The sequence below is a fragment of the Lolium rigidum genome, chromosome 5 (genome assembly GCF_022539505.1).
Source record: "Lolium rigidum isolate FL_2022 chromosome 5, APGP_CSIRO_Lrig_0.1, whole genome shotgun sequence".
Lineage (NCBI taxonomy): Eukaryota > Viridiplantae > Streptophyta > Magnoliopsida > Poales > Poaceae > Lolium > Lolium rigidum.
In genome coordinates, this window is record NC_061512.1 from 586,578 (window position 1) to 609,339 (window position 22,762).

General features: G+C 50.9%; 1 protein-coding gene across 1 annotated transcript; it reads right to left on the minus strand.

The window, feature by feature from the left end:
• Nucleotides 1-19,463: 19,463 nt before the first annotated feature.
• Nucleotides 19,464-22,534, minus strand: LOC124652543 (WD repeat-containing protein 44-like). The gene is made up of 5 exons (XM_047191573.1): nt 20,627-22,534; nt 20,480-20,531; nt 20,313-20,398; nt 20,130-20,223; nt 19,464-20,020 (listed from the first exon to the last, which is right to left on the minus strand). The coding sequence occupies exons 1-5, from the start codon at nt 22,532-22,534 to the stop codon at nt 19,464-19,466; spliced, it is 2,697 nt and encodes an 898-aa protein (XP_047047529.1).
• Between the last annotated feature and the right edge of the window lie 228 nt (nt 22,535-22,762).

The window sequence follows — 22,762 nt, forward strand, 5'->3', positions numbered from 1 at the left end:
AGGTTAAAAATTCAGTTTGGTACCTAGTAGAGACCCGATTTGAAGGAAAATTGGGATGCTGGAAAGGAAATTTACTGTCGCATGGTGATAGATTAGTACTTATCAATTATGTTTTAACAAGTCTTCCAATGTTCAAGCTATCTTTCCTAGAAATACCTGTTGGGGTTAGGAAGCGTCTTGACTTCTATAGGTCTAGGTTCTTCTGGCAATCGGATGAAGATAAGAGAAAATATAGACTCACAAGGTGGAATATAATTTGCTGATCAAAAGATTAAGGAGGTTTAGGTATTGAGGTTCTTGAACTCAAAAATAAATGTCTATTGAGTAAATGGCTTTTTAAACTACTTAATGAGAAAAGGGTGTGGCAAGAATTGCTACATAACAAATACCCAGTAAAAAAAACCTTGCGGAGGTACAAGCAAAACCGATTGATTCCCTCTTTTGGAAGGGGCTCATGCGGGTAAAACAAGATTTTTCAGTAAAGGTTATTTTAAAATTGGCAACGGTGCATCTACAAGATTTTGGGAAGATGTTTGGTTAGGGGAATCCTCATTAGCTAGTCAGTACCCATCATTGTATAATATCGAGAACTATAAGAATGTGTTACTGGCTCACATATTGGCACAAACACCGTTGAACATTGGATTCAGACGTGTGCTATCTGGTAATAAGTGGACAGCGTGGCTACACTTATGCCAAACACTAATGATGGTAAATTTGAATAATTAACCGGACTGTTTCATGTGGAAACTAACAACTAATGGGTTGTTTACGGTCAAATCTATGTATGAGGATCTTATGAATGATCATAGAACTTACTTGCGGAAATATCTTTGGAAGATGAAAATCCCCCTAAAAATCAAAAATTTCATGTGGTTCCTAAATAATAAGGTCCTATTGACAAAAGATAATTTAGCAAAGAGACAATGGACTGGGTGTACTAAATGTGCTTGTTGCGGAGAACAAGAGAAGAGACGGTAGAACACTTATTCTTAGCATGTCCTTTTACTAAATTAATATGGTGAACCGTTAATTTTACTCATAATCTCCCCCGCCAACCAATATTATAAATATGTTTGAAAATTGGTTAAAAGGTGTTGAAAAACATCCAAGGTTTTAATTCGCATTGGCGTCTCAGCCTTATGTTGGTCAATATGGAGATGCCGCAATGATATTATTTTTAACAACAACAAAAAAAATCAGTTTTTTACAAGTTATCTTCTCGATGGTGCATTGGGTCTAGCTCTGGGCTCTCCTCTCGCCAGAGGAGCAACGGGATGTCATGACTTCTGGATGCACACGGCTGCAGATGGTCGCTCAGTATATCTTATGCCAGGCTGGCTGACATCATAGTCGACTAGGGGATGCTTAGTCACTTTGTGCTGGGTTTTTTTCGCTGGTTGATATTTGTATCGACTTTAAGCGACCCTTGAGATGTAATAAGTACTGAACAAAATATGCTGGGTTTTTTTTTTTTTGCTTTCCAAAATATGCTGGTTTTAATAAATGGTTGTGTGCATCATCACGATGCAGAAGGGGGTTTTCCCTTTTCAAAAAAAAAAAAGTTCCCAAAACCCACTCAAAACCAATATTAGTTAACTCCAAACTGTTTTTGATTCGCTTACCGCTGATGCACCCTTCTCTTTGTAGTGAACTTCTGTCCACTCTTAACCCGCATCTCAAGTTTCCAACGATGGAGATAACAAATCAAGCAACGTGGCAGCCTAAGGTTTTATTCTGGGATTTTGGTGGCAGCCGCATAGTTAGCATCTTTTCGATCTCGCGCTGACTTCGATTATTTCATCCGTTTTTGGATTATACTCTTGTTTCGTTGTTGGCTCCTGATCCAACCACTTAGCTTGCAGGGGAGAACGTCATGCCCTTCAAACCAAGGCGGGCTCCACCAGCACTCCTGGCATTCTCCATTTGGCTGTTCACGCGTCACCCCGGCCTTTCACTTGACTTTGCAGTTGCAGAACGTCACTGATTATTCATCAAGAAGAGTAATAATCAACTTTTTGAAGCAAAATGCTTTGAGATGCAAGCATATATGACTCTAATCTAGGCAATCAGGTTGTACATTGTCCACACTGTTCCCACATAGCGCGTATGCTCATCTTTGGTTGTGGTTTTGATATGTTTCATGGGACGGAGGGAGTATAGTTTTTAGAGGAAAGAACACATTAGTGCATCCCTTTTTGCGGTGGAACACATTACATCCTAACTTTATAGAAAGGGATAAACATATTTTCATCACCGGTACGTATCCAGTGTAAGAGAGTTTTCAGCAGGCTAGGTTAATTACCATCTGGTCGGCAGCATGAAGGGCTGTAAGTTACTAATTAACTTGAGATGAAGGCAAGCGTGTGCACGCCTTGCTTGTCAACTAACCTAGGTAGCCGCAGAACCCATAGCATATTCCCAGTTGCTGTGGCTTTCTAGCTACGCGGTAACTCGTCGACAAAGATATCTTATGGCGCATGTCGATCGATCAAGGCCGGCAAGTTGCGTGTGCAGCTGATTTATTAACTCTCTCGATTAGGTTAATGATCCAGGACCATGTAGTTAGACTGCTCATAGTGGGAATAACATAGCTAGTAACATCACACATTTCAAGGCATTTTGGTGACATTGCATGCTAATAAATGAAGAAAGAGAGTGAGGTGGTAACTAGCTATGTTATCATAACATCACACACCTCAAGGCAAGATGAGTCTATAACATAATAAATGATACAATGCATGACACCACATATAAGTTACTACCCACTATGAAGGTAAACCTAGACTAGTAACATGACATATGTTACTAGTCTAAGTTACTCCCCACTATGATCAGCCTTAGAGCAAGTACAATAGAGTCTAGTCAGCTGACTATAAGACATTAAATAATATATTTTAGATGAGTTGGAGGAGAGAGAGGAGGAGAGAGAAGGGAGGTGGGCTACTATGCAATAGCTAGCTCTTGCACGTGCTCCTAGGCACCTTGTGAGAGTGGAATGTGGGCCATATATTAGTAAAGTACTACATTCTTATAGCCAACTATTGTACATGTTAGCTATATGATAACTACAAATGATATGACATCTTGTTATAGCCAACAGTTGGCTATACTATTGGAATTGCTCTTAGAGAGACTGATTGGGTTCATTCCTCGAGGTAATTAAACAAGAGCATGCATGGCGAATGCTCGATCAATCAGGAGTACCTGTAAGCCTATACAGCTTGTCTGATAAATCTTATGATATGGTTCGAGTTCTGAAAATCCTGGTTGATGTCTAGATTATTCAGGAAAAATTGGTATGAAATCAAGCGTTTGTTGAGACTGGTAGTCTCGGCTCTGAGGTAGACATTGCAACCGCTGGCTGATGGCTCCGAAAATCTTGGCAAAAGTACTAGTATCTCCTCAACCACTGTTCATAGCTAACACTTATATAGATAGAAGAGAATGTGTACGGCTTGTTTGTTTTTCCTTGTAGATTGTTTTCTTTTCCTGTTTGGTTCAGTTTGAGTAGTTGACTTTAAAAGGGGAAAATGAGTGTTACGAATGTGGGGGCAGAGTGTTGAACCTTGCAGAAAGTTGCTCAATTTTAGTTTCTTGCTGACGAGAATGGTTCTTCACTGGTTCAGACCTGAGTGCCTATTCACCAGAACCAGGAAATCCTGAAGATCGTAGTCTCGTCATTGCAAACGAAAGAAATTGTGGCCTAATTAATATTTTCTCGTGCTTGATTGTGGCCTCATTGTTACACTAAAAAATATATATCGACCACAGAATATTTCATGCGGCAATCGTTCAAGTACACTTATTTTCATATCTTTCCTCTTTGACATACAGCAAGCTAATAATCACATCGATGTAGATGGAGCCTACACCAAATGCAGAGGCACAGCGCATGTACCCCGTCTGACTCTTTGGTATGCTTACAAAAATAACATATCTTCTGACAGAAACATGCAAACATTAACTGAATTTCCATTTTGACTTGTGCGTGTATGCTCCATATATCTGACTCTTTGTTATGCTTACAAAAATAGCGTATCTTCTGAGAAACATGCAAGCATGAACTGAACTTCCATTTTAACTTGTGGATTAGACAATCACTAGACATGAAAACGACCAGCTGGTTGACACTAAAGAAGAAGTCGCATGCTCCATGCTGCCTACTAAATTAGAACCGATATATAGCTTCAAGCTCCAGAAGATAAGAGGATCAGCATTAATTATCAAAAGGAATGATTCAACCTTGCCTCTTTCGCTGGATCGATGACAGGTATCCATTTGGCGCTGATTTGAAAAAACCACATATGATCTCTGTGGCCATGATCTGATGTGCCTCTGATGACGCCGCGTTGACAAGAAGGAAACAGCTGATTTGCAGGTTCAGATTGATTGACATCATGCAGATAGTCAGATGGGCGTAGCAAGCATGGGACAAGTCATCGATTGAGCCTGACAATTTAAGTGTGATTTTCTACTTGTGGACCGCTCGCCAAGTCATTGGCTGTTGACATATGCACTGCTCCTGAGGTTTTGGGGCTATCAACTACCTCCACAGTTTAGCTTGTCGATCCGGAAAAATGGGTAAGAAACTCCTAAGTCACGAGACGATGAACCGCACCTCTCCGTAAAATCTGAATGACCATATCTAAGTGAACGGTAGAATAATGAGGCTGCATTTACTAAGTCATTCGTCAACAGCCCTGGGTAATTAATTTAACCTTGTTTACCTGTCTATCACAGCATGATCATCTTTAAGTCTTAATCTGCCTAGATGCAGAGAATTTCACTGATTAAAGAATGCGTTGATCAGTTCACTGGATCATGTCAACATTATATAAAACAAACCTCACCCTGTCATGATCTGCAAAGTTTAACCAGTACTCCATCTGTCCCGTAATATAAGAAGGTATTGCAATCAAGATACTCCCTCGTTTTTATTTAGTTCGCAAATTTTAGGTTAGTCAAAATTAAATTTTATAAATTTTGATCAAAAATATAGAAATAAATATCAACATTCATCATACCAAAAGCATATAATATTAAAAATTGAACCAAGACCACAGACTGGTCCAACTTATATCGAAAGCTTAGAACAAGTTCCACAAACTCAAAAGAAGAAAAAGGAGTGCCAACAGGCAGCACCTACAGATAGAAAGCTAAAAACACATTCCTAGTTTACTACCCCTACAGCCGAGGACGCACCTCGCAAAAGAACAGAAACCTCCAGTTTCCATTTCTTCATTTGGAATCTGGGCTCTTCTATCTTTGATTTTTAATTTATTCTTTAATTATTTCATTTTGATATTATCCTCTTACTCTATCCACTAGGTATAGTGTTTGCATCAATAGAAAACCTTTTCCTCTATATGAATATATATTATTCCATTCCAATTTCTTCCCAGCACAGCAACACTCCCAAGAAAAATCCTGAATTGGATCCAAAATTAATGGTTAATGTTAGCTTACCCATGCAGTTAGACGCTCTTCAAATAAGAATTCACTTTCTAACTGGCTTTCGTGCTAGGGTGAGTCATCCGAGATCTGAAGACAAACAGGACCCAACATAGACAAACACAGGGGTTACAAAGTTTCTCCACAAGCCAAACAAAAACACACAAGGAGCTTCATGTGTAGCAGTCAACCAATCCTAGCTCGATCACCAGGTCCAGTGCTCATCTCCCGAACCTTCATGTTGATCTTGACCATCACATCAGCAGCAGCTACCGCGCGCTTGGGAGCTACCAGAGGTTTTCACTGCAACATAAAATAATATGCTCAGTAAACTCCTCCCTTAATCTAGGATTAAGCAAGACACCAAAGCATCCTTTGATCATACACCAATTAAACCTATTAATAGGAAAATTGAACAAAACATGATCAATGTCCTTCACCACACCACAAGTCACACAGAGAACTGAGCCAGGACACTTCCTAACAGCTAGCTTTGAAACAGTCTGGACCTATCCTCTGAAACACAACCACACACAAAAAAATCAAGGGACAGTTGGCTTCCCACATATCCAACATCCCTCACACCAGGATTAATAATGAAATTGTAGAGTTATTTACTTGGCCAAGTCGTCGGGGAAGAAAGCCTTGAGCACGACCACCTCTGCACGCAAGCTGCCCACCAACGGCTTCGCCGGCCACCACACCAACCAACCGGCAAGACACAAGCTTTTGGACCAAGTCATCACCGAAGACACGGCAAGAAGATCCACGCCACCGCAGCTCATCCGCAGCTGCCGCCACAGACTAGACCGCACACAGCACCGACCACCTTCCACAAACCAAAGGCGTCGCCTCCAAGGAGGAGCACAGGGCCATAGCGCCGCCACCACCCAATCCAAAGGACTTCGGGTTTTCACCCGGGTATGGGAAGGAGGGGAAAGGGATGTAACTCGATGTAGCCCCCAAAGAGGAAAGCGGCGTCAAAGACGTCGCCAATGCCGGGTCGCCGCTGCCGGCCAGGGATTTCTCCTGGACAGGGCTGTTGGGGCTGGCCTCGGCGAGACACGCCGAACCAGCCCCTCCGGCGACAAACGCCGGTGCTCTTTCCCTCTCTCTCGGACTTGAGGTAGAAGAAGGGAGACAACACAGTATTTTTCCGGCCGGCGCACGAACGCCGCCATGGGCGCACATACACCCTACTCTTGTTCCTCTCAAGCACACATACATGGAGGTACTCACGCAACTACCCAGGGAGCTCTCCTGCCGCCCGGCCGGGCTCACTCTACACACACGCACATACGTGGGAGACTACACAGGAGACTACCTCATCTGCTCCTCTCGCTTCTTTTCCCTATCCCTAGACTCACACTTAAATAGCTAAGTACAGGAGAGACTCAACGCACGCACTAACCTGCCGCCACGCCCGGCCACTAACCCAACTAATCTAGCTACATGCAGGCACACGTACATCCGCACAAACAGCTTGTCCACACGCCCGAGCAACAAACTCGGCGTGATCTCCTTTGCATGCAGCTTCTGTTGGTTGCCAGCTCCGCGCGACGACTCGGCTCCATGACTGCACGATCAGCACACACGCACACGCCACGGACTCGACCTGGGCGCGCTGACGCCGGTCGCTACCATGAGGCGTGGCTTATTCCAACAAGGGCCCCCGCCCCACCACCACGAGAGGGATTCAGATCTCGAGGAATCGAAGCCTAGGGAGTGGGATCCGCACGGTGCGGAGTCGCCGTATTCAGATCTGGCAGAGGTCAAACGGGGTGACCCCCATGCTGCAACCATCGTACACGATCACCTCACCCGATGAGGCCGCCGCCCCGGGTGCCGAAGCGCTCCGCCAGAGAAGCAGAGCCGTGAGATCCTTGCCGACACCGTCCTTGGCAGCTCGCGCCGGCTTTCCGGCAGTCTCCTCTAGCGGCTGCAAGGGAGAGGAAGGCGGGGGAGGAGGGACTCGGTGGCTAGGGTTTTCATCGCCGCCCGAGTCACCCCAGAGCGGAGCGACGCGGGGGCCGAGTGAAGCGTTTCAACACTGGACAAGTGCAATTACCGAACCAAAATTTAACTTTAACTGAACCCAGAACATGAAAGAAATAAAAACAGAGAGAGTACTCATAGATTCATTAGAATAACACATTATTAGGAAAATTTGCTATGGGATATCATTATTTTTTGGTCTTTGCTAAAACACACCGTCCAAATATATCTTTGCTCAGTACCATTATAATTTTGGGTTATATGGTGTGTTTTAGACACACAATAAAACTGTTCAAAACCAGACGGGGTGGTCATCCTAAGAAATAAAATCAAACTTTCTATTTTGGGTTATACGGTATGTTTTAGAAAATGTGTCACCAAATTATCATGGTACTGGCGAAAACAAATTCGAGTAGTGTGTTTGGCAAAGACCAGAAAATAATAGTGTCTCGTAGCAAAATTTTCCCTTATGAAACGGAGGAATTAGCCAGTCAGCAAGCCACTGAATTGGTATTTTAGAAAGTGGTTTTGGGGCTAGTTGTTCCACATAAGATAGCAAGGAGCTAGTGACAGGAAATAAAAATATGCAGCAGATAAGAGGTAAAATATTTGTTAGGGTGATATGCTTGTTGTATTACCAGGGGCCAAAGGCCACAATATATAGTACATGTACAGGTGCAAATATGCAGGAAGCCCCTTAACATATGGGGAAACTACAATATACAGATATATACATCTAAAAGAACCCTTAAAGTCATGATGGATCCACAACACTGAGTTTGGAGAGTAATAAGTCATGCTGCGCTCGAGTTTGTGCCTTTGTAAAGAAATCCGCCAACTGCAAATCTGAAGGCACATAATGAACCGCAACAACCTCATCCTGCACCTGAGCACGTGTATAAAAAGCATCAACACCAATATGCTTGGTAAGCTCATACTTGACCGGATCACGTGCAATACTGATAGCACATGTACTGTCAGACAAAAACGGAGTGGGTGTCGTAATAGAGACCCCAAAATCTGCAAGAAACCACTGTAACCAGGTCACCTCAGCAATCAACAAAGTCATAGCCCGCCGCTCAGCCTCAACACTCGAACAAGAAACCGCTACCTGTTTATTTATCTTCCAAGCAACAAGCGAACCACCAAGAAACACACAGTAAGAAGAAAGTGAACGACGATCCGTAGGATCACTCGCCCACGTAGCATCCGAGTAGCACTGGAGTTGGAGAGAGCTGGAACTAGGAAAGAAAAGGCGACGAGTCATCGTGCCACGAAGATAACGAAGAACACGAAGGAGATGACTGTAGTGAACAGTGGTAGGAGCTGAGATAAACTAACTCAGAATATGAACAGGATAAGAAATATCAAGAAGAGTGATAGCAAGATAAACAAGACTCCCAACAAGATGGCGATAACGTATGGGATCAGGAAGAGGATCACCATCAGTAGGACGAAGCTTAACATTAAGCTCCATAGGAGTGTCAACCGTGCGCTCATCCCCAAGAGCATCACGAGCATGAAGATCTTGAATGTACTTTTCCTGAGAGATAGAAAAACCATCAGAAGTGGAGGAAACCTCAATCCCAAGAAAATAGCGAAGAGGACCAAGATCAGTCATAAGAAACTGATCACAAAGACGAGCCTTGAGAAAGGCAATATACTCAGGATCATCACCAGTAATGATCATATCATCAACATAGAGAAGGAGAAGAGTGCGTCCACGAGGAGAAGTGTGAACGAAAAGTTCTGAATCATGAAAACTAGGAGAGAAACCAGCAGCAGTCACCACAGAGGAAAAGCGCTCAAACCAGGCACGAGGGGCCTGTTTCAGGCCATAAAGAGAACGTCGAAGATGACAAATCATCCCATCAGGAACAGAATACCCAGGAGGAGGCTGCATGTAAACCTCCTCACTCAACTCGCCATTAAGAAAAGCGTTCTGAATTTCAAGCTGGGACACAGACCAACGTCAAACAGAAGCAACAGCAAGAAGAGTACGCACAGTGGTCATATGAGCCACAGGGGCAAAAGTCTCATCATAGTCACAGCCGTGCTCCTGTTGAAAACCACAAGCCACAAGACGCGCTTTATAGCGCTCAAGCGATCCATCAGAGCGGGTCTTAATTTTATAGACCCACTTACACGTGATAGGACAAACACCAGAAGGGGGAGAAACAAGATCCCAGGTGCCAGTGCGCTCAAGCGCAGCAATCTCCTCAGCCATGGCAAGCTGCCATTCAGGATGACGCTCGGCATCCCGATAAGAAGTAAGCTCGGAAACGACAGAGAGACCATACTGACTAGGAGAGTAACGGACTGGAGCACGACGCTGACGAACAGGCCGTGTAGAGGGAAGCTCATCGGCGGAGGACGACTCATTAGAAGAAGAGGAAGAAGGAACAACAGAGGAAGGATCTGAAGCCGGAGAACGAGGAGTACTAGGGGAACTAGACAGAGGAGAGGATGGCGCCGAAGTCGAAGGGGGCGCATCAGAACTAGGAGGTGGAGGAGAAGGAATAGCAGGAGGTGCATCCAGAAAAAGTAGAAAAGAGATATCATCCACCGGGTAAGTACCAGAGGTGGGGCGAGGATAGAAGGGACGCGCCTCATCAAACGTGACATCACGAGAGATGCCCATCCGACGACCAACGGGGTCCCAACAGCGATAGCCCTTATGCTCATCACTGTATCCAAGAAAAACACACTCAACAGACTGAGCGGTTAGTTTGGTGCGCTTACGAGGAGGGAGAAGGACATAGCAAACGCAACCAAATAAACGAAGAGTCGAGTAGTCTGGAGAGCTACCAGAAAGACGCTCGAGAGGAATGCCACCTTGAAGGGCAGCAGAAGGATGAATATTAATGAGGTAAGTCGACGTAGCGACACCCTCAGCCCAAAAATGCGGCGGAAGAGAGAAAGCAATCATCATAGCACGGGTAGTCTCAAGAATATGACGATGATGACGCTAGACGACACCATTTTGAGCATGGGCGCCGGGACACGAGAACTGAGCGAGGGTGCCCTGCTCATCAAGGACACCACGCAGGTGCTGGGAGATATACTCTCCTGCAGAATTAGCACGAAACACACGAATAGGCGTGGAATATTGAGTACGAACCATGGCCGCAAAGCGCTGATAAATAGAGAGCACCTCACTGCGAGAGCGCATAAAAAACAACCAGGTGTACCGTGAAAAATCATCAATAAACAAAATATAGTATTGATGACCTCCTTTGGAAGGAAAGGGAGCCGGACCCCAAACATCTGAATGAACTAAATCAAAAGCTCGCTGAGATGCAGACACACTAGTAGGATAGGGAAGCTGAATCTGTTTGCCTAACCTACAACCCTGACACGAATGTAAAGACACATCTCCTGAGACAGACCCCAGAAGACCACGACGAACTAAGGACGATAAACGGGAGCCACAAAGGTGACCCAGCCGATGATGCCACTGCTGAAAAGATCCAGTGACAGAAGCAGCAACCGCAGAAGAACTGGTAGATGAAGTGGCAGTAGAGGGAACGCAAAGCCAGTCTAACTCCCAGAGCCCCGGGGACTCAAGGCTGCGAGGGCCAGCTCCAACCAGGGCCTGTGTACGGCGGTCCTGAACAGCACAAGAATCAGCGTCAAGAATGACGCGACAACCGGAATCGTAAGCTGACTAGCAGAAAACAGGTTCATCTTAAGACTAGGAACATGAGAAACATCAGGAACAGAGAAAGAGGAAGTAGAAAGGGTGCCTCGACTGGAAACAGGAAGAGAGGTACCATCAGCCGTGATAACACGGACAGGAGAAATAAGAGAGCGAAGAGCAGAAAGAATAGAAGACACAGAAGTCATATGAAAAGAAGCTCCAGAATCCAGATACCACGGGGATGACGTACCTGACTGTGTAGAAGGTGGTGGTCGCGCGGTGCCAGAAGAGCTAGGCACAGAACCAGCAGTACCCGATGAGGAAGAGCCTGTAGCAGCGAGCAGACCACGAAGACCACAGAAAATGTCTTGATCAGACAGCGCAACAGCAGAAGATCCTGAAGAATCAGGCTGCCGACGAGCATGGTACCACTGACGTAAGTTGGGATCCCTCTTCCAGCAGCTAGAGACATCGTGGCTAGACCTGCCACAGTAGGTGCAGGGAGGTGCTGTCATACCACGAGGCTGCTAAGGCTGACTCTGGCCCTGGACCAGAGGAGTAGAGAGTATCGGCGGTACTGGAGACTGCAACGAAGCCGGCGGCATAGGAGGACCACGAGCAGACGGCACAGGAGAGCCACGAGCAGCAAGTACAGAAGGAACCTCAAGAAGACCAGCACCACGAATACGAGTCTCCTCAGCACGAAGCTCAACCAGTACCTCAGAGAGCGGAACACGACCACGGGGAAGCAGCTGTGCACGACGCGGCTCAAACTCCTTACGGAGCCGCGACAAGAACTCAAAAACGCGCTGAAACTCGAGATCCGCGCGCACAGTCAGACAGCAGGGATAGGTGGTACACACAGTTGTACGAAGAGAATCAAGCTGACGCCAAATAGCAGCACTCTAAGTGTAGAACTCATCAATAGTAGAATCACCCTGCTGAAGGGCATGCTCCTGACGGACCACAGACAGGTAAAGAGCATCCCCAGATGGCTGATAGCGCTGACGATGATAAGCTCACTAAGCAGCAGCAGTGGGAAGACCCATGAACTCAGCACCATACTGAGGCAGAACACTGGAAGTAAGAACAGCAGCATCACGAGCATCCTCATCTACCCACTGAGTGTAGTCAGTCAGATCCAGACGGTATGTCGCAACGGCAGTAGAGTGGTCCTGGACCTTCCGGTCATACTCAGCCAGAGTAGTATCATCAGCACTCTTGGCTGCATCCTCTGGGATGCCTGAGTAGCATCAGGGGCAAGGGCAACGGGTGTCGGTGCAATAGGCTCCGTAGGAGCAACGGGGCGCGGCGGACAGGAGACCTCGCCATAAAGCACACCCCAAAGACGAAGATCGCGCATGTGGACGCGCATGAAGGCATCAAAATCAGGATAATTCGCGCCATCAAAGATCACCGGGCAGCGAGGAATTGCAACATAGCCCGAAGAGGAGACATTTTTTTACGGGACGAAACAGATCAGATCACGCACGCGACGGATGGCGGCGGCTGGAACGCGGCAGGGGTGGAGAGCGGCCGGGGCGGCGGCGGCCTGGCCGGAGCCGGGCAGCAGCGGGCCGGGGCGGAGAGCGGCCGGGGACGGGCGGAGAGCGGCTGGGGTGACGGCTGCTCAGGCGGACGACGGCGAGGCCGGGCGGAGCACGGCCGGGACGACGGCGGTCGGCGGCCGGGCGACGGGGACGGGCGGCGAGCCGGAGCGGCAGCGGGCGGCAGCCGGGAAGGGGGCGGACAGGACGGCCGGGCGAGCGGGCGGCGGCGGAGATGGGCGGCCGGGCGCGGCGGGCGAGGCGACGGGCGGCCGGGGACGGAGAGGTCCGGGGCGACGGGGAAGAGGCGACGGCGGCGGTCGGACGCGGCGGCAGGGTGCCAGGACGGGCGACGGCGGCGGCTGCGAGGAGCTAACCTAGAGCTCTGATACCATGTTAGTGTAATATGCTTGTTGTATTACCAGGGGGCCAAATGCCACAATATATAGTACATGTACAAGTGCAAATATGCACGAAGCCCCCTAACATATAGGGAAACTACAATATACAGACCGAAGAGATTACTTATAAGAAATGAATACATACCACAAAGAAGATTGTTTTCACGGCTGTTAACCTTCTTTTACAACTATTTTCTGAGAAGCCTCGATTTGATGTACACGGTCATATATTATAAAAAAAAATACTGCCAAACAAATCAGCTAGTAAAATAAAAAAAATTGAAAAATAGCTGAGGTCATCCAAATGGATCAGCCTCGGGACAATATCTAATTAATTTCTACCACAAACCCTATGGAGGTGATCGAACAACAGAAAACACAATACTCGTAGAAAAAGCCTTCAAGATTGGATCATCACATATGCGTTGATATTGATGAGTTCAACAAAAGGTCGAATTTGGGATGTTGGATCGTCACATATGCGTTGATATCGATGAGTCCAACAAAAGGTCTAATTTGGGATTTGCATCTCTGAATGCGAGTTTCGACCCAACACCTTCAGCAAAGACACGATGCACACACGTCAACACTCAACAATACATTCGTCCACCTCATTTGTTTTTCTTCATATTCAAAAAGATGGCTTCACCTGTGAGATGTAAAAGATATAAAAACATGGCAACCACACCATAATTCTACGTGTTACATACCATACTTGCAGGCTACGGATGAAAAATATTTTTCGCACATGATATTGCAGATGCGTAGTGTATACTGACATTCATATCTGAGTTTATTGAGAGAGATGGTAAGTAGATACATTTTCTGAAGAAAAAAAAAAGACCAGTGTAAAGGGAATCATGGGCCAAACAGGTGGGCTCTTGAGATGAAGAACAATGTAATATCAAGATTTTATTTCACTTCCTTAAACTGAACTGTGGGTTGCGCATTCAGCCATTCAGGTCCGCACCTTGCCAGGCCACAGCCCAGATTCAAGCAGACCAAGTTTTGAAACCCAGATTAGCCAACCCATGGACCATGGTGACTGGCTACAGCTAACAGTTTTACCAACAACACAACCACAACAAAAAATCAATCTCAAGATCCACAAAAATTGGCAGTAGCAAAGTGTCCATCATCAAAGAAAAAAATATTATTATTCCATCTAACTCGTACTACTTGTCGCTGAGACATACTAAAATCTATCTAGATGCATGCATATTTACGAAGCAACAAGTAATATGACTCGAAGAGAGTAACAAAACTAAACGGACCCAAGTGTTAACAACCAGTTTTGCCCGTCTCTTCATATTAGAGCATGTGTAACAGACTCCCTATTTTTCTGTCTCGTAAAACACGAGTAGAGGGTCCTGTATTCACTTTCCACCGGCCGAAAACTCGTCCGAGCTAGCAGACCCCGTATCCCTTTCTGTTTTACGGGGTGGGGATACGGGGTCTGCTAGCTCGGACGAGTTTCCAACCCCTCAAAACAGGGTTTTAGAGCATCTCCAGTCGCGTCCCCCAAACCGTCCCCCAAAGCGATTTGGGGCGCGCCGGACAAAAAAAACGTTCCAGCCGCGTCCCCCAAAGCCCTTTTTTGTCCGGCGCGGCCCGATACGGTGTCCGGCGCCCCGAGCCCGTCCCCGTCCCACAGGGGACGCTCCGGGGACGCCGGACACAACGAAAAGCGAGGCGGGGAGTGGCGGGGCCGACGCGTCAGCGGCACAGTTAATTTTAACCTAACCGTCGCCTACCTCGCGACGGAAGTTATTCGCGCGCAGGGACACACGGCGGCATCTTTGCCTTAATGGCGACGGAGGGGCAGGCGAGACGTCTCGTCGGTGCTGCGCGGCCTCCACGCGTCGCCGGCGTTCGCACGCCACCGCCCGTTCCCGCGCGATCTTCCCGCCTCTTCTCGTCTCGTTCCGCGCTTTCTTCCCGACGCCGGCGTCTATAAAAGGTCTCCCGGCTCATCAATGGTAGCCACCACACCCCGCCGGTAACAAACACAGCCCTCGTCGCTCCACGACCGTCTCCTCCATCACCGGTGGCAATGGCGAACCGCCCGGCGATGGCCACTTCCCTCCACCGCCGTCTCCTCCATTGACGAGCCGGCGGCGGCGTGCGGCACTCGAGGAGGCACTCGAGGAGGAGGCCCGCCAGCGGCGTGAGGCGCAGCAGGCGGCGGATCTAGCGGCGTTCTCCGCCCCTCGCCTCCGCGCGCGAGGAGGCCGCGGCGGCGGCAGCGTGGCGGGAGCAGCGAGTGCGACACCGTTGCGGCGTTCGACGCCTCGACGGGACAAGAGGCGCGACGGCGCCGGTACCGGGAGGAGATGGAGCAGCGATGGGCCGACGAGCGCCGGCGCCGGCCGCGATGAGCGGCAGGCGCTGTCTCCGCGAACGGCGTGACTCGATCGAGCGCCGGCGGCGTGAGTCGATCGAGCTCCAGCAGCAGAGCGACGGCGGAGGAGCCGTCGACAGCGGGAGTCGGCGCTACGGCGCTATGGGGGAGGCGGGCGGAGCAGCTGGCGGCGGCCGACGCGTATGCGGCGGCGATGATGGAGGCGCCAACGGATGTGGAGGAGGAGGCGCCAATGGAGGAGGAGGCCGAGGCGGAGGAGACCGAGGTGGAGGACGACGACGACGAGTTCGGACCGGTCCGACGACGACGCCCCGCACCCGGACGAGACGGCCGATCGGCAACGCGCCCTCGTCGAGTCCTTCGAGTCGGAGAAGAAGCTCCGGGACGACGCCCGTGCCCGCGAAGAGGCGCAGCATTCGTCGCGCCGTCGAGCTCTCCCTCCCGCCGGCCCAGCGAGGGAGGGCGGAGGAGGACTATCGGCGGGAGCGGCACCGTCCGGCCACCGCCGAACGCAAGGAGAGGAGGCGCGCGCAGGAGGAGCTGCGGCGTAGGGGGAGGCGACGACGGGGCGGGGCCGTCGAACGCGCCGCCGGGCGGTCGTAGCCTAGGTTTAGATGAAATCTAGCCGTTTTCATTCAAACTTTGTAATATATAATCAAAATTGAATGAAAACCTTTATTTTCCTGCACAAATATTCATTTGGGGGCGGCGTTTGGGGGACGCGGCTGGGGAGCGACGTCCCCCAAACGCGGCACGAGCAAAACACGTCCCCCAAACGCTCAATCCGGCGCGGTTTGGGGGACGGTTTGGGGGACGCGGCTGGAGATGCTCTTAGACAACAATTCCAGACAACTATTTCTGATCAAACATAGCACATCCAAAACATGTGATGCATAATTCATAGTTTTTACATCACAATGTGATCAACGCGATCATAGCCAATGTTCAAACCATCACCAACAGCATCAATGTGATCAACCATCAACGAGTCTATCGCCAGCGCCTCCACCACTCGCCGGAGACTCACCTCGAGGAGTCGACGCACCAACAACACTTGTAGCACGAGCTTGACGCGCGAGCATCTTCCTCGCCATGATGTCCATCTTGGTCTCCTTCCACCATGCCAGCTGATCCTCGTCCATGTCCTCGATGCGCATCATCATGATCTCCCTCTCCTCGGCCAAGAGCTCCTTCATGCCTTGGCTTCTTTGAGTGCGATCATCCTCGATTCCAGTTCGGCCTTCACCTTGGCATCTTCCCGTCTTGCTTCCACCATGGCAAGCTTCACCTCCTTCTTCTTCTCGGTGATGAGGAGCTTGGTCTCCAATGTCTTCATCGTCAATGCCTCCTTGGACTTCACGAGTTGATCCAACTTCTCCTTGAAGCTAGTTGCTTCGCCTTCTACATTCATCCTCTCCTTGGCTTTCTTGGAGCCCTCGGGCTTGCCTTTGTTTCTCGCACTCATGTCGTCCGTTTTATCATCCATGATGAGTATTGCTTCCTTCTTGCACTTTGGCTCACTGTCCCTCAACTTCCACTTAGGAAGATGTTGAAGCAAGGAAAAGCAATGTTGGAACTGAAATTCCTTGTGCTTGGAGCCGGCCATGTCTTTGTACCTCAGTTGAGCATACTTGGGCCGCACAACAACAATACTAATGTGATGTTTGCACATCATCAACACATAGTATGGACAGCAACAAACTTGGAAAACTTACATAGTCCTCCGTCACGCATCCACTAGGGGGGTTGTCGGCCACTTGGTCCATGGAAGCACTCCAACGAGAACAAGATGGTTTGATGGTGTTCCACCGGCCTTCAAGGGAGCGGTAGGATCTGTCGGCCATACTCTTGGTGCGAGGCTTCAACTGGTGGTAGAGATCCTCGATGCGCTGCCAATATCGCTTGCCAGCTTGGTCCACTCCGGTGCACGCATCCATCCCCACCCTACCCCAAGCACGAATCAAGGTCATGTGTTCAATCTTGGTGTAGTTCGAGGTGCGTGGCTTCGGCGGCGCGGCTGGATCAACCTCATCGAACGCATCGATGACAGCGTCCAAGTCCACCGAGGAATCGTTGAGCATGTCCATGTACGATGTTGTGGACTCAACATCGAACACCTTGTCTAAGTCCATGGAGGATGGCGGTGGCGCGGGCGTCGCCGCGGACAGAACGGAAGGAGGAGGGAGCGTGGCCTTGGAGGGCGGTGGAGGCGCGAGGCCGATGCAGTCCGGCCCTAGGGGGGGTGGGAGGGGCGACCGCCCTGGGCCCAACAAATTTAGGGGCCCTCCAAGTATTGGTCATGTATTGTATAGAAGGCCTAGTATCCTTGATTACCACACAGAAAAAACTACCCAGGCGGCCCAGCTGATGGCCACGGTCAAGGAGAGGATAGATCGAGCATGGGCCCAGCGCTCCACGATCCTGTTCGCGATTACTCCCGATCAGAAACGGCTCGTCTCTCGTCTCTTGACTCTCGCGCTACTCGCCGCACGCCATCGCAGCCGATTCCCTTCACCAGCCAAATCGGCCAAGGCAGCCTCCGGCAGGAAACTAGGAGAACAGCGGATATGTTTTCTCTATTTCTCTATTTAAATTCCTGTTGGCTGATGTTCTGTTTTCTCTATTTCTCTACTACAGCCAGTGGGTATTCATTGACTCTACACCCTAATTTTAGTTAGATCTCGTTTTTCTTTCAGCCTGGTTATGTTTCCTAGATAGTCTTTTTTGAAGATTTACAATGTCCAAAAAGAGGTTAAATGATTTGGCGACTCTATGCATCAAGAAGATGACGACGTTGATATTTATTCCATCGTCATCATCGACTTTGCATCCAAGAATATAACAAGAAAATTTTAGGTAAGATGTATGCAATACTTTTGTTATATGAATATTGCTACGAGGTACACTTTAAGTTTCTATTGGCAACATTTTACACACGCATATTTAAAAAGGTAAAATTAAGGGCCCTAAATTTTAGTTTCGCCCCAGGCCCTCGGAATCACAGGACCGGCACTGGGCTGACTGCCTTTGTCTTCACCTTGCTCGGCGGGGCACCCCTCGGCCCGGCCACCTTCGTCTTCATCCTGCCCCCTTCTTGGTAGCTCCAGCAGTCACAACTGGCGGAGTTGCGGTCGTCGCAGGGGCTTCGAAGAACTGCTTCGGGATCCTCTTCCTCTTCAACGGGATGGTGGCGGAGATCATGGCCGACACGTCGCCGGCGTTTGGCGGACCTCCGACGGGGACATCAACCACCGCGGGCGAAGGTGGTGCACCGCCGGCGGTCGGCGGGCCTTGCAGGGGATCCATGGCAGCGAGATCCGGTCGCGTCGTTGCCAGGAAGTGCGGGGCGGAGGAGATCGGGCGGCGGTGGCGGTTGGGTTTCGCTGAAACCCTTCGCGCGCAGTGGAGGGGAGAATGGTGGTTTGGCCCCCGATTCCCCTTCCCACCCCGCACAAATAGGGGGGCGAAGAGCCGCCCCATAGCCAAAACTGAAAAAAATCGATACAGGGGGCTAATTTACGGGGTCTGCTAGACGGCCGGGTAGAGCTCTATCCCGTATATCGGCGGTTATTTTACGGGGTTGGGACTTTTAGGTGGTCTGTTAGACATGCTCTTAGTACCCATCGTGCACTGAAAAATCTAGTGCGACATGAATACATGTTTCTATTCAGACATTTTTCCACTTTCCAAAAAAGTACCTGTCTTTACATTTTTAAACTACTGAAGCATCAGCATGAGTAATATTGTTGGTTTTTCGCACTATATTGTACATTCATCCTCTCCCTCCCTAGACTTCAAACTTGTCAGCACTACAAAGTACAAACACACAAGGAAAGCCAAGAGGCCCATCCCATGGAACACTACATTAAAATGTACAGGCAATTTACATTCGCGTAGAGCGATCGATTATGAACAGCGGGTTTCATGTCATTGTGTCGAACTAGTTATTTTCCCCTTCCTTTTGATCCCCTGCTGCAAAACTCTCAAGATCCAATGATCCATCGATCTCCCTCCTCTTTGAAACCCAAATTCAAGATCCATGATCGTGCAAAAGTGCGAGCTATCTAGTGGAAGCGATTGCTCTGCCCTCTGATCCCCAGCGGCATCCCGAAGTTCTGGTACACCCTGATCTCGCCGCCCAGGCTCGCCGTCACCACCACCATTCCCCAAGCGTTCCCGCCGCACTCCTTCGACGACGCGCCCCTGCGCAGCGTCTCCGACTGCCCGCCCATGTACGTCATCGGCCCGGACTTGGGACGCAGCGGCAGCGGCACCCCGCCTCCCGGCGCGTCGTCGTCCGACCTTCTGCTGCCGCCGTGGACGCTGGACGACAGGCGCTCGTCCGGAGCGCGCCCCGATGCCGACGCCGTCGTCGCAGAGGTGGAGGGCGACCCGGGCCATGGCACGGCGGCGGACACGTCCCTGCAGAAGAAGTACTCGTAGGAGCGGCTGGTGAGCCACGTCTTGGCCTTGACGCCGATGCCCCCTCCTCGAGCCCCGCCGTCGATGCCGCCGCCCGCGCGCCTCCAGACGTAGACGTGCGAGTCCTCGCTGGCGCACACCACGTAGCGGCCGTCGCCGGAGTAGGTGGCCGAGAGCTGGCTGCTGGTGTTCTTGAACCCTGGCAGCAAGGAACACAGGTGCCCTGTTTCGTTGCGGGATTCGTGCAATGGAGCGGTGTGTATGCCGATGGTAAAGGTGATGCGAGGCTTGTGCCGCCGGTGGCGTACCTTTGAACTTCTGGAGCACCGTGATGCCGTTGAACACCCGGATCTGCGAGTCCGCCGACGTCACCAGGATCTCCGACGGGTTCCCCGGCGCAAACTGCATTCGCATCATCAGGCATCAACATCGATCGATCGGTTTACGGTGGTGCGGCCATTGCTGGCTTAATTCGAGAACAAAGCAGCTACCTGGAATCCGGTGATCTTCTTGGCCTGCGACTTGCGCTTCTTGGATATGCTCATGTCGATCTGGGCCTCCTGGTTCAGCTTGCAATCTGACACGAACACATAGGAATGATCATTGGTGCTACTACTTGTGTAATTGATTATCGCAAATTTCGTGTAACTGATGATACCTCTTGTCTTGTAGAACCGGCAGCACCCCTTGTGTGATCCAACGATGGCAGCCTAAATTCGAACAATGCCGCATCGATGACATGAAATTTAAATTGCGCAGGATCAAATGATCAACGCATTGATGCAAAATATAATAATGAACGAACCTGGCCGTCGGGGGTGTAGCATGCGGCGGTGACCATGTCGGTGAGGTCGCTCCAGTCGACGACCTGCCGGTCGGCGACGCTCCAGATGCGCACCTTGCAGTCCAGCGAGCCGCTGATGAAGTAGCCGTCGTCGGCGGGGTTGAACTGGATGCACGTCACGTAGTCGCTGTGCGCGAACACCTTGAGGCACGACTTCCCCTCCACGTCCCACAGCCGCACCGTCTTGTCCATGGACGACGACAACAACCTCGGTGACTGCCTCGACCACGACAGGTCCAGCACATCGTCCACGTGCCCCTCGAACACGCACTCCGGCTTCTCCGCCAGCGCGAACACGGTATCCGGCACCACCACGTGCTCCGGGAGGACGTGCTTGCCGCTCTTCCCGCGCCGGACCTTCCTCGACAGCTGCGCTGCCAGCCCCGGCGCCGACGCCAGCGACCCGCCGTCGGTGGGTGCCAGCGGCGGAAGAAGCATGGCTGCGGACAGCTCAGGCGACGAGGTGGAGGCGTCGGCGTCAATGACCTGCCAGACGCGCACCACGCGGTCCTCGCCTCCGGTGGCGAGGAACCGGCCGTCGGTGCTGAACTTGATGCTCCATATCGACCCCTCGTGCGCGCGCACCTCCTGCCGCATGTACAGACCCGTCAGGTCCTTGCTCGACTTGCCGGAGTGATGCACCTTGAGCCGCTCGGAGGTGGACGACGACGACGGCACCGGGGGCGGTGTAGCGGCGCCTCTGTCCGCCGCCGACGCCGACGCCGGAGCCGACTTGGACTTGGACATGGTCACCGCGGACGGCAGCACCGACGGCCTGTCCCTGTCCTTCTCGTGGAGGAGCCCGGCGGCCGTCGCGACGAGCTTGATGTTCTTCAGCCACCGTGCCTTCATCTTCGTCGGCGGCTTCCCGCCGTCCTTGTTCGCCGGCACCGGCTGGCTCTGGCTGCGCCGGATCAGCTGCTTCACCAGAGGAGGGCAGCCGACGTACTGCTCCAGATCGCCTACGCTCAGCCGCGCTCCGGTGCGGGCGCCGTTGACCTCGCCGTCAGCCGACTGGCCGCCGCCGCTCACGACCATCTCCTTGCCTCCGTCCAGGTTGTTGACCCTCAGGCTGTGGGCAATGTCGTCGCCGTTACCTATTCTGTTTTCTCCTCCTCCTGTTTCGTCCTTGGACGCCGCTGGCAGCGACTGGCAGCGAGCGGCCGGGTGGAGAGCCCTGTGCACGGTCGAGCCCTGCAGAGAGTGCGGCACCGAGTACACGCGGCGAAGCGGCGGCGGCTTTCTGAATGCGCCAGCGGCGAGGCGGTTGTCGGACCGGCACCGTTTCAGGAGGACGCCGTGCTGCCGCTTGACGGCCGGCACAGACGGTGCGGTGCCCGGCGGATGCGGTTGCCGCCTGGACGCGCCGCGCGGGATGTCGGAGGGAACATTGTTCCTCATCATCGTCCTGGCGTTGCGGCTGCGGAGGAGGTCTCTGCTGCTGTTCAGACCCATCCCCTGGAGCAGCCGGCGGCGGCGCTCCTTGATGGGCACCGGGTCGTCCTCCGCCATCCACATATCGTAGTCGTACCTCGACACGTCGTCCTCCTCCTCCTCGAGCTCCTCCTCGTCCAGCTCCGCCTGCTCCTCCTGGAGCCCGTCACCGACAGCGGTGGCGAAGGAGACACGGACGTCGTCGCCGAGGCCATCCTCCTCGCCGTCGTCGGAGAGGAAAATGTCGGAGTCGATGTCCTTCGCGCGCACAGCGCCGGACGGCTCAACGCGGTCGAGGCAATGGAAGAATGACTCCCCATGCTCCCGGTCGCTGCGGCCTTCCTCCTCGTCTTCCCTGGTCGACGCCGCCTCCCGGACTCCATTGTCATGACCCTCGGTGAGGACGGCCGCCTCGCCGTCGTCCTTGTTGGTCATGGTGCACGGTTCTTGCCTGGCGGTGGCAAAAACGAATGGCCTGCCGGCACGTCCCTGGGAGACAGACCACCCTTGCTGTCCAGTTTGCCAAATTTAGATGCACGTTTTGTAAGGCTGTAATGTTTTTTGGCCATGGCGCGCTTGCTCCAGTGATGCATATGCTAGCGGAAGATTGGAGTGTTCTTGCATATATCGGTATTTTATCACATTGTTCAACATTCATAAATA